Source organism: Bos javanicus, chromosome X (genome assembly GCF_032452875.1).
Source record: "Bos javanicus breed banteng chromosome X, ARS-OSU_banteng_1.0, whole genome shotgun sequence".
NCBI lineage: Eukaryota > Metazoa > Chordata > Mammalia > Artiodactyla > Bovidae > Bos > Bos javanicus.
The window spans coordinates 2,678,893-2,691,515 of NC_083897.1; the positions used below are offsets into that span (position 1 = coordinate 2,678,893).

The window sequence follows — 12,623 nt, forward strand, 5'->3', positions numbered from 1 at the left end:
GAATCTTAAGCCAAACTTGTAGCTGCAGAAAGTAGAATGGTGGTAGCCAGAGGGGTGCCAAAAATAGGGCGATTTTGGTCAAAGGGTGCAAATGTCCACCTACAGGATGAATATGTTCTGGATATCTAATGTATATAGTGATTACAGTGAAGTAGATTTTGTTATATACTTGAACGTTGCTACGAAAGTAGATCTTAAATGTTTTTCCTCTGTCCAAAATGGTAATTATGTGTGGTGATGAACTCTAGTGTGGTAATCACTTCACAATATATACATGTATCAAATCAACACATACACCTTAAATGTACACAGTGATCAATAACAATTGTGTCTCAATAGAGCTGGGGCTGGTATAGGGCTGGCAGGGGGGCATCCACAAAAGGAGTCATGGTCTTAAAGGGCTCAGGATTCCACAAGTCTAATTCAGGAATCTGCCTGAAAGCTTCTCTTTCCAAAATTAGTATTGTTGACCACTGTAACAACTACTTAAATAGTAAATCAGTTGATCTAAGAGAACAGATACACATATATGTATGGCTGAGCCCTTTGCTGTCCACCTGAAACTGTCACAGCATTATTATCTGGCTCTACTCCAATACGAAATAAAAAGTTTTTAAAAACTGATTGACATTGGGCACTGCAAAGACATCTCCTATTATCGATCATAATTGCCAAGCTATTGGGTTGGCCAAAAACTCCATTTTGGTTTCTTGTAACATCATATGGAAAACCCCAAAAGAACTTTTTGGCCAACTCAGTATTTCCTTGAAGGCAGTCAAATGAGTAACATTACTGGAAAATGAAACCATCTTGTGGAAGTCACATCACTCTGGTTTTGGCTATGAGAACACAACCATGGTTTATATTTTAATTCCAGAATTTCTATAGTTAACCAGGTATTTTTCTTCACAAACAAAATGGCATAACTAAATGATCCATTTTCCTTGCATATTAAATTAACCACTTTCTGTTTGGTACTGAATTTCTTTTCAACAATCATATGTTTGAAATTGACATGTTCTAGTATTTTCTTTTTAGTACATATGTGGTTTTAAAGTGGAGAACAAAATTAAGTATCAAAAGAAGGCCTTGTTTGAAGCTTCTTTTCCTTACATCACTGGTATGCCTGTGAAATTGCCATAAAAACAAATACTGAAATTGCACACCTGCAGTTAAAAATAAACTAACAAATATGAAACCCCTAAACAAAACTAATTAAGGTTTTAGGTATGTCTTTCAGATATATAAGGTTAATATTATCTCATCTTTTCAATTAGTAGAAATTTGAAATAAGAGTTTTATGTCTACTAAGTATAAAACTACACCCATTCGATACTGAAAATAGTTAACTATATTAAAGTATTTCCTTAGAAATTTTTCAGAGGGGCAAAGACCTTAAAACTAAGCAAAAATCAAGAATTATTTCTCTCCATTATCAGTTCTTAAGCTTTAGAATTATAACTATATAGGATTGGAGAAAATAGGAACTGAAATATATAAATTTGCTGTGAATTTTTTTGGACATTAGCTTGAGGCAGCCAGTCTGAACAGCAAACAATGTGACATGTTTCAAGAAGTGAAAACAGTGGTTTTAACCGATCATTTAAATACTTATTTTACAAAACCTTCAAGGGTTGTTGGTTTTTTTGTTTGTTTGTTTGTTTCAGAATTTATCCTTTGTAGAAATCAAAGAGCCCTTCTCTGCACAGGAAAAGATGTTTTGCATTTTAACAAAAGTAATGTTAAATTTAGGAGAAGTTTACATGTTTATTTATAGGTACCATCCATTTTTAAGCCTGGAAAATTCTACTCACTTAAACTAGAACATCTTATTCTGAAATTGTGGCAGTAGTAAAAGCCTTAGGGTTTCCCTCCCTTCACTTCTTTCATTCAAATGATCTGAAACACCTGATTTTGTTAATTTTGTGATTAAAGTATGATAGTCATGCCAAGCTAAACCACTAGTGTTAAAACACAAGTTAAAATCTTAATCTGTTAACCTGTCTTCCAGTCTGAGAAATCCATAACCTAGGTAAGACCTGGATATTCACAGAGTAAATAAAAGTACATTTGAGTGCAGGACTGAAAGAAAAATTTCCATTTACACTTAAGACAAAGTTATTTATCAAAAATAATATAGCAATTGTAGAACCCTTTGATTTATGTCAAATATCCTTTTATGATTAAGACAAAATCTCTGACATATCAATTAGCAAACTTTTTCAGTTTTCTCAACATTGTATGCCATTTCTCTTGAAGTCATCATAAAGCTTTCTTTTTCATCAAGATGGAATGAAACACTACAGCTGACGCATTGGAGACAGATGTTCTCCTGTTTAGAGTTTTTAAGAAAAAAAAATTAGTTTGTCCCATTGGGTGGTCTCCTGAGTGAGCAAAGACTTGGTACCCCTGGCATCCCGAAGTGACCACAGAAGACCAGAGAGGGGCCATTTCTAGATCCTGCTTTTCATGCTTCAGGCACTGAACGGAACGGGAAAGTGGAGAGAGAGGTACAGTGCTTCCTGCCTCACTCCCACCCGCAAACTTCTTTCAGCCAGAGCTCTTGTTCTTTGTACCAGAGATCTCAAGGATCTCACTTTCTTCCCTTTTTCTAAGTTACCTCTAAGCGGTGATATGAGGTGTTAGTTACTCCCAGTCCCAAAAATACATAATCAAAAAACAGATCTAAATTTCCTTACTTCACTTTGTCTGCAAACCTCAACATGTTCTAGGTGTCATTCTCTGGAGACTAGACTCTTGCACCTCTTCTCTTCCTGAGACAGTGCACAGCTGTTTTCTCCCAGGGTAGACAAGAATCAAGTGTGCATTCTTCCACCACCACAGAGCATCCGAGATTCAGCAAAGCTTCAGGCCTGTAGAGCTCCTCCATCACCCCAGGCAAAGGAATTTCCTTTCCCATAGAGTCTGTTCTTGTCATGCCTTATCGGGTAATGTTGGTCGCTTTCCCAAGTCTCTATACCCGGGATCTGACAGCTTCCGTTCTGCGTAGCTTTTCCTTTCCTCAGTTCCTTCCCAGTTACAGCCTTTCCCCTTTAGCCCTCCACTTGAGGCTTGGCTCCTAATCCTCTTCTAACTGGCAGTCTTATTTTAGCAAGGGTAGCGTTCCCACCCTCCAAACTCTCCTCCCCTTTGTCCACAGGACCATTTGTGCTCAAGGTAGTGGTCTAGTTGGACAGTTTGCATCTTGCTTGCCCTAGGATAACATCAGGAAAACAGAAGCCACAGCTCTGAAGGGCAGAATCAGGAATCCAGGTCACATACCAGAAAGATTTAAAGCTGACTCTTTAAGACCATGTGACATAATGCTACATAGGGCCACAGAAGAGCCCTCAAACAGATGTACACTGGCCTAGATTTAGTAACTTGTTTCATCTGAAACAAGACTAAACGAAACAAGACTAAAGGGAATCAAAGTTTTCCCGAAGCATTTTTAAAGTGAAGTTGTTCAGTCGTGTCTGACTCTTTGCGACCCCATAGACTGTAGCCTACCAGGCTCCTCTGTCCATGGGATTTTCCAGGCAATAGTACTGGAATGGATTGCCATTTCCTTCTTCAGGGGATCTTCCCAACCCAGGGCTCAAACCCAGGTCTCCCGCATGGTAGACAGACGCTTTACCGTCTGAGCCACCAGGGAAATCCCACAAAAAAGCGTTTTGAAGACCCACAAAAAAGACTCCTCTTATCATTAGTTTGGTGGGTGTTGATAACTTAAACAAACAGGGACATATATATTTATATATGCATTTAGCATTTAGCAAGAAGAGTGGACTCTAAAGCTGAAAAAATCCTTAAGAGTAGTCTTTACACCAGATGATATAGACCAGAGAGTCCAAAAGTAGCTCTTAACCTGTTTGTTTCTGACAGGAACCATAATTTACCCTCCCTCTACTTGAGATACACACCGAAAGACCCTTTCCTGAGGTGCTTTGACCCCTTTTTATCCTCTCCTGAATCCCGGCCTTTTCTAGAAACCCTGGATGTGGGAATCATTTAAAATAATAATATCCTCAGAGTAGACAGAATTTTTCCCCCAGTCATGGATGTAGCTGCATGAGCCCTTCAGGGGGTTGAGTCTTTTCTTTGTTAAGGACTACATTCTTTACCTGTTCTCAAGTTTTGGGGTCCTCTTCCTTAACTGCCTAACTAACCCTTCACTTTATGAATCAAGTGGGATGTTTTCTCCTAAATTTCAATGCACTGCTCACAATGCACTGCTACTCAACGAGTGTCCCGTAGACCAAGTCATGATACATGACCCTTTTTCCATCAGAATGCTGAGAAATCTCAATATGAGGTTTGGCTTTCTTAAACCTTCTTTCTTCCTTCTCCAGCCTCTAACACCAGGAAGCTTACCAAATATTTAGTCGTGAGAACATCATCATTTCTAATCATCACTATTAGATTGTAGAACAGTAGCTGTTTGTCCCCTTTGCGACCAGTGATTTTCTACTAACTAGCAGATTCTGTTATTAGGAGACTGAATTTTCCTTTAAAGTGACAACCGACTTATATAGGGGTAAATTCAACCACAGCAAGAGTGTTTGGACGTGTTCCTAAGTGCAAAATCTGTGCGGCAACCATGTGGCCTTCTAGCCCCAGACTCTTGTTTGATGGTAACAATTTGGTCCACAATCCTACAGCAATAGTTTTCAGCTGGGGCTCACTACTTACCCTCCCAGTGGTCCAACTGCAGTCACTATACCAAGTGCTAGCAATTATTTAACGTTATCTTCAGAAACCTAGTTTACTTATTGGTAGCTTTGGTTAAACAAATTTATTAAACAGTTGTTGTATGTTTTTTTTTTAAATTTTATTTTATTTTTAAACTTTACAATATTGTATTAGTTTTGCCAAATATCGAAATGACTCCGCCACAGGTATACCCGCGTTCCCCATCCTGAACCCTCCTCCCTCCTCCCTCCCCTTACTGCTCTAAACACTTTACTTTTCACTGAATTCTTATAAGTAGTGGTTATCTGTTTTACAGATACAGTCCTAGAGAGATAAACATGTCTAAAATCACACAGTTAATGATAAAACTGGGTCTGTCTAATTCCAAAAGCTCTGGTTCTTCCAGTGCCCCATCCTATTTCTCTAAGGATTCCCCATCCTTGGCATCTATTTTATTTCCTGCCTCTCTTTACAAGTCCTAGGCCACTTTTCCAATTCTCCAGTAAAACAAGGAACTAGAGATGCTTACAAAAGCTCGTTCAGTGTTCACCTGAAAAGTACATGCCCTCTTTGTTTAGGTGACAGACGATAAACATACACAGGATCAAAGTGTTAATTTTTAGATCATATTCAGTTCAGTTCAGTCGCTCAGACACGTCCAACTCTTTGCAACCCCATGAACCACAATCCGCCAGGCCTCCCTGTCCATCACCAACTCCCGGAGTTTACCCAAACTCGTGTCCATTGAGTCGGTGATGCCATCTAACCATCTCATCCTCTGTTATCCCCTTCTCCTGCCTTCAATCTTTTGCAACATCAGGGTCCTTTCAAATGAGTCAGCTCTTCACATCAGGTGGCCAGAGTATTGGAGTTTCAACTTCAACATCAGTCCTTCCAATGAACACCCAGGACTGATCTCCTTTAGGATGGACTGGTTGGATCTCCTTGCAGTCCAGAGGACTCTCAAGAGTCTTCTCTAACAGCACAGTTTAAAAGCATCAATTCTTCTGTGCTCAGCTTTCTTTATAGTCCAACTCTCACATCCATACATGACTACTGGAAAAACCATAGCATTGACTTGATGGACCTTTGTTGACAAAGTAATGTCTCTTCTTTTTAATATGTTGTCTAGGTTGGTCATAACTTTCTTTCCAAGGAGTAAGAGTGTTTTAATTTCATGGCTGCAATCACCATCTGCAGTGATTTTGGAGCCCCAAAAATAAACTCAGCCACTGTTTCCCCATCTATTTGCCATGATGTGATGAGACCAGATGCCATCCCAGCAATCTTGCTTCCAGCTTGTGCTTCCTCCAGCCCAGTGTTTCTCATGATGTACTCTGCATATAAGTTAAATCAACAGGGTGACAATATACAGCCTTGACGTACTCCTTTTCCTATTTGGAACCAGTCTGTTGTTCCATGTCTGGTTCTAACTGTTGCTTCCTGACCTGCATACAGGTTTTTCAAGAGGCAGGTCAGGTGGTCTGGTATTCCCATCTCTTTCAGAATTTTCCACAGTTTATTGTGATCCACACATTCAAAAGCTTTGGCATAGTCAATAAATAGATCATATCAGGAAACTGTTACTATACCAAGCATTGCAGATGAGAGATAGTCAGAGAATGAAACTTATTTGTAAGTATATTGAGCTCATCATTTGGGGAAAAGACTGGTAGGATATATAGTAGATAGAATTGGTAAAAAAAAGTTTTTGTTTTTTTTGTAACAGAAAATTACACTTATGACTTTGTTCCTTACCAAAAGTATGTGTTTATTTTTAAGGATAGGTAATGCATGTAAGTCTGTCTTTCATTTACAAAACACTTTTAAAAAGTAAATTTACTTCACTGCTTTTTATTTACACAGAATTATTCCCTAATGGATGTTCAGCCTTCAAGAAAATTACTCCCAACATAGATGAAGAAGGAGCAATGAAGGAGGATGCTGGAATGATGGATGTCCATTATAGTGAAGTAAGACTCCAGGGCCTGCATTGTCAGTTAGATAAATGTAACTTCTTTAAATATATTTACGTTAAGAAATTATTACAGCTAACTTAATTTGAAAGGTAACTAAGGGTTGATGAACTATAAGGATTAAAACTACCCAGGGATCAGATGTGCCTTTTTGGAATGTGGAGCCCTATCTCTGCAACAGTTCTTACTGTCTGGCTTTAGAAATGTACCATGTATCATCATCCAATCACCTTTCAGTAACCAGGTCACAGGCACCATACTTAGAACACATCTCCATAAAAAATAGAGTTAACAATGTAACAGCTAAAGAGAGGAGGCTTCCAGGTGTTTTAAAGATGGAAATTTTCTGCTCTGAGCTTCATATGGATGGTAAACAGCTGCTGTTGTCACTCACTCAATAAGGCTTTGGACTTGGTGATAGAAGAGATATAAAATAATTAGATACGGCTGATCCCTGACCTCCAGAGTTTACCTAAAAAGACAACCCACCTACACAAAATGGAGAAAAGCAAGACAGTGTCATTTGAATAATACAGACAATAGGCAGTCAAAGGTGAGAGATACCTTTGGGCTGAGGAGAGTTAGGACTAGAGAGAGCTTTAAAGAATGAGGATACCCTGAAGTCATTTCAGCAGCAGCGGAGAATAGCTGGGATAAAAGTTAAGAGGTGGGAAAGTGTAAGGCGTATTTTAGGGGGCACAGTGAATGGATCACTCTGGCTAAGCCATTGGGTTTGCATAGGGAAGAGTAGTAGTGGAATTTGAGAAGCTTTGAATGTCTGGACTTTATTGATTAGAATGTTGAATTGCTGTCAAAGGTTTTTGAACAGAATAATAACAAGATGAAATGAAGCAGGAGGAAAGTTTAAGTTGGTGGTAATGTGGGAAATGTACTGGAGGTCGATGGATGGTGGCTGGGGTCAGAGCCTGGAATGTGGGCTGCCCTGAGTGTCCAGTTGTGAAGCAGCCAGGCCTAAACCCAGCTTGTGACAGGTTCAGGGACCACTGAGGAAAAGAGGAGACTTGCTGGCTGTGTAGGAGAAGAGTCAAAAGTAGCATTGAGATTTCAGGTTTGGATATTTATAGAATAATGATGGATGGACAATTTTACAGGGAAGGTGATGAAGTCCATTTTTTGATGAGTATTGAATTTGAAGTATCAGTGGAAGGTTATTGAAATGGAAAAAACATCAGGTCATTAGGCATTAAGAACTGAATCTAAGGAGAGAGATCAGGGTTGTGGAGCTACATCTGGAAGTCATAGCTGTGTGAGAAGCAAAGCACACTGATAATGGGAGATAACATAGCAAGTGAAGACCAGAGAACCAAGAACTGAATCACAGTGACGTTCACATTTAAGGAATGTGAAGACCAAAAAAAGAAACAACAAAAGGGGGGAGACTGAAGTGCTTGCAGGCCCACAGAAATGAATTTTTTTAAGGTTGTATTAAGAAACATAAAATGCAGCAATTTAAAGTGACAGAGACACACTTTGTACTCTATGAACTGTATTTTTTACATATAAGCAATTTCAAGCTAGCTCTTGTTCATTTAGCTAAAATGATCTATGCCTAGAAGCTTTACCTCCTACCTCTTTTTTTTGCCTACTACTTCTCTGTGAGTCTCTCCTCAGCAGTATAACTAGAGGCATGGATGTAGAGACTGGACTTGTGGACACAGTCAGCGGAAAGAGGGTGGGATGAACTGAGAGAGTAGCATTAAAACGTGTACATGACTGTATATAAAACACATAGCTAGTGGGAAGTTGCTGTATACACAGGGAGCTGAATCCGGTGCTCCGTGATGACCTAGAGGGCTAGGATCTGGGGGTAGGAGGGAGGCTCAAGAGAGAGGGTATACACACGCACACACACACACACACACACACACTTAATGACTGACTCATGTTGTGTGGCAGAAATGAACACAACATTGTAAAGCAATTATCCTCCAATGAAAATGAAAAAAGATTCATAACAATAGGAGCCCTTCTAGCATCAAAAATGCTGGAGTGGGTTGCCATTTCCTTCTCCAGGGCCTCTTCCCAACCCAGGGATCAAACCTGGGTCTCCTGCATTACAGGCAGATTCTTCAGCGTCTGCACCACCAGGGAAGCCCCAAATGATTAGCACATAGTATGAAATCAATAAATATTTCTTAAGTGAAATAAAATAAAGATAATAATACTATCCTGGTCACTTCACAATAAACATGAAGGTTCTTTGTAAGTCATTAGGTGCTACATAAATGTCCGGCTTTATCACTGACCAACTGGATAGTAAACTTGGCTTTTACTCCCAGAACTTAGAAGAGTTGATGTTTAAAACGTGTTTGCTGGATTAACTAATCATAACAGAGAGTCAGATACTTGAATTTTAATCCCAGTTCATTGCTTGACTGTGAAGCCTGGGGTAAATTAATTCATTTTTTGGGTTTTAGTTAGACTTAGATGTTTTCATGTAAGATCTCCAGTTTGTGTGGGCTCACAGCAGGTAGATTCCAGGGAGTTCATGGGAGATAAGTGGATTAGCACAACTGCAGTTACGTCCTTTTTTCCAAACAGTAGCTTCAGCTTAGTCATAGAAGTGGCCTTAAGCCTGACCCTTTTTGTACTCCAAGGGAAAGTAGTAATATTTCTTATTGGTCAAGAACTATAATCAGTTTCCTATGCAAACACATTTGTTACAACTGCTTTGTGTTCTACCATAATAATTTATATGTGCCTTTCATTTAAGGTATACAGATAGAATCATATTCTCCATAGTGCCGTTTTATGTTTCAGTTTATATAATACGGCTTCTTCCTCATGCCCTAGCCAATGGAAAATAACTGCCACTGACTTACAGGTTTTATTGAAATGAAAGATACAAACTAGTGTTCATTTAGTGGCTTCTTTATGTAGGTGAATTAACCCATTAATAATTTAATTTGTTTTTAACACTGCATTTCTGACTTTTGATTTGAAATAGTTTTAAAGAAAAATTAACATACAATAAAATGCACACATATTAGGTGGACAACTTGATGAATTTTGACAGTTGTCTACACCTGTATAACACCATGGTAACACATTACTATGAGAAACAAAAAAGTAGAACATGTGCATTACCCCCAGAGAGTTCTGTTGAGCCCATTTCCAGTCAGTTTGCCCAGTCCCAATATCTGATGTAGATTAGTTTTAACAGTATTTGGTGTCATAAAAATGAAATCATTCCGTATCTACCTTTGTATTTGCCTCTTTTGGTTGGCAGAAATTTTTGGAGATACATCCATACATCTCGGGAAGTTTTATATGTAACGTTATATGAAATTGTCAAGAGTTTTTAAAAGTGGTTGGACCATTTTATATCCCATCAACAATGGATGAGAGTTCCAGCTGCTTCACTTCCTCACCAACATTAGCTGTTGCTAATCTTTTTGTATTTTTGCCATCCTATTAGACATGAAATGGTATCTCACTGTGTTTTTCATTTGTATTTCTCTAATGACTAATGGTGTTGAGCATTTTTCATGCAGTCTTTGTCTGTCATTTATCTTTTGTGGAATGTTTGTTCAATTCTTTTGCCCATTTTAGAAAGTGCATTTTTCTTTTTGTTGTTGATTTATGGGAGTTATTTCCATATTCTGGATATAAGTCCATCATCAGATATATGTGCTGCAGATTATTTACCAGTGTTTGATTCGTTTATGTATTTTCTTCACTAAGTCTTTTCTTGAGCGGAAACTTTTGGTTTTGATAAAGTCCAATTTACTCTTTTTTAATGGTTTATTTATGTGTGTGTGTGTCTGTGTATGTACGTTTGGTCTGAGAAATCCTTCCTTACCTCGAGACTGTGAAGATATTGCCTGATATGTTCTGCTATGAACTTTGTTCCTGAGTTTTATGTTTGGGTCTACAGTCTCTTTAGAATTCATTTTTGAGTATATGATGAGATAGAAGTCAAGATTCATTTTTTGTAGACAGGTATTTTACATAGTCCACACCATTTGGGGAGAAATAAAACTTCTTGCACCCCTGCTGAATTGCTTTGGCACCTTAGCTAAATTTCAGTTCTTTATATGTTTGTGATCTATTTCTCGACTCTGTTTTGTGCCACTGATCTATTTGACCATGTTGATACCAATATCACACTGTCTTGAATGCTGCAAGTTTGTAAGTTATGGAATAATATAGTCTTAGTCCTTCAACTTTGTTCTTTTTCAAAGTCACTTTGGCTATTCTGTATCCTTTGATTTCCATATAGAATTTCAGAACATCTTTTCTCTTTCCTCAAAATAGCCTGCTGGAAGCTTTGTCAAGATTTTGTTACATTTATATATCACTGCGTGGAGAATGGATAGCTTGAACAATACTGAGTCTTTCAATCAAGTCTTGTTTAGGTTTTTAATTTCACCCAGCAATATTTTGTGCTTTTTCAGAGTAGAAGCCCTTTCCTGGAAATTTTGTTAGATAATGGATGTTCTGATGCTACTGGAAATAGTATTGTTTGGTTTTTTAATCTTATTTTTCAATTTGTTGTTGCTACTCTACATAAATACAGTGATTCTATATGTTGCTCTGATGATCTGCAACCTTCCTAAATCCTCTTACTTGTTTTAGTAGTTTGTATATTCCTTAGGATTTTCTACATACACCATCATGTCATCTGCACAGAAAGATAGTGTCACATTTCCTCATCTCTTTCCCTTCTCTCTTTCTTTCTCTCCTGCCTTATTACACTGACTAGCACCTTCAGCATAATGTTGAATAGAAATGATAAGAGCAGGCAGTTTGACTTGTTCCCAAATTGAGGAGAAGAGTGTTCAGCCTGCAGGTTTTTAATAAATGCTCTTTATCAGATTGAGAACAATCTCTTCGATTCCCTGTTCTGGGTGGATTGTTTTTTAACATTGTGAAAGGATATTGAATTTTTTCAAAGTCTTTTTCTGCAACTATTGCTAGACATCACGTTTTTTCTCTTATTCTGTATACATGGCTCTTTCTGTTTACATTGGATTTTTTCCTAATTGTAAACCAACTTTACATTCCTGGGACAAACATTACTAGTTTTTAATAGATTTTTTTTAATTTCCCCAAAGTTCCTCCTTTCTACTGTTGATAGAAAATTTAACTATTAAATGTTAATATATAGATTATTCAAGTAGCAACAGTTAATGAACAATGAATGTTCAAGTAGCAACATTTAATGAACATCTATTTACTACCACCCTGCTAGTGACTGAAAAAAACAATATAATAAATGTGCTGTCCCTACACTTAAAGAGTCACAGCCAACTTGTAAAGTCAGATACATATATAACGGGCAAGTATAGTGATAAATATCCACCCAATGTGGTATCATAGTAAGAAAAATAGGCCTCGTGTCACTACTCTGTGTTAATCAGGAGAAGGATCCAGGAAGAGGTGCAATCTAACTTTTCTGACAGGGTTAACTATGTGAAAGGGATTAAAGGACACGAGGGCACAGAATGGACAAAGGCACAAAGTTAAGCCAACACCGTGGGGCTTCAGAGAAACTAATAGTAGTTCATCACTGCTGGAGCATTAGCTACAAGGCTCGCTTGAGGAGCGATGATTTTATGAAATATCAGCCAGATCGCTGCAAACCTTGTGTGCCAAATGAAGGAATTTGTCCTTAGTTCTGCAAATGATGGGGAGCCATGAGATTACAAGGGAAGAGGGATGTAGTCTGGTTTGTATTTTAATCGAAACCCTCTGGCAGATTTGTAGAGGACAGATTTGAAAGTGCCAAGGCTGGAGGCAAGACAATCTGTTAGAAAACAATAATGACATCTTGTACCTTAGCAATGAGTGTAGAAATGGAGAGGAAGGGTCAGAGTTGAGAAATATTTAGGATGTGAAGGTGGCAGAACTTGACCATGAACTAATTAGAGGATGAGTCAAGACTGAGAGGGTATTAGTTTCCTAGAGTTGCCATAACAACGTACACAAACT

The 12,623-nt window shown here is 38.2% G+C and overlaps 1 protein-coding gene across 5 annotated transcripts in view; it reads left to right on the forward strand.

The window, feature by feature from the left end:
* The window catches only part of DOCK11 (dedicator of cytokinesis 11), a 215,723-nt gene that overhangs the window by 178,490 nt on the left and 24,610 nt on the right, over nucleotides 1-12,623 (forward strand). For all 5 annotated transcript variants that reach the window (XM_061408367.1, XM_061408366.1, XM_061408368.1 and 2 more), the window contains one exon: nucleotides 6,559-6,665. In XM_061408367.1, coding sequence (XP_061264351.1) covers nucleotides 6,559-6,665 — 107 coding nt within the window. The remainder of the gene's footprint in view (nucleotides 1-6,558; nucleotides 6,666-12,623) is intronic.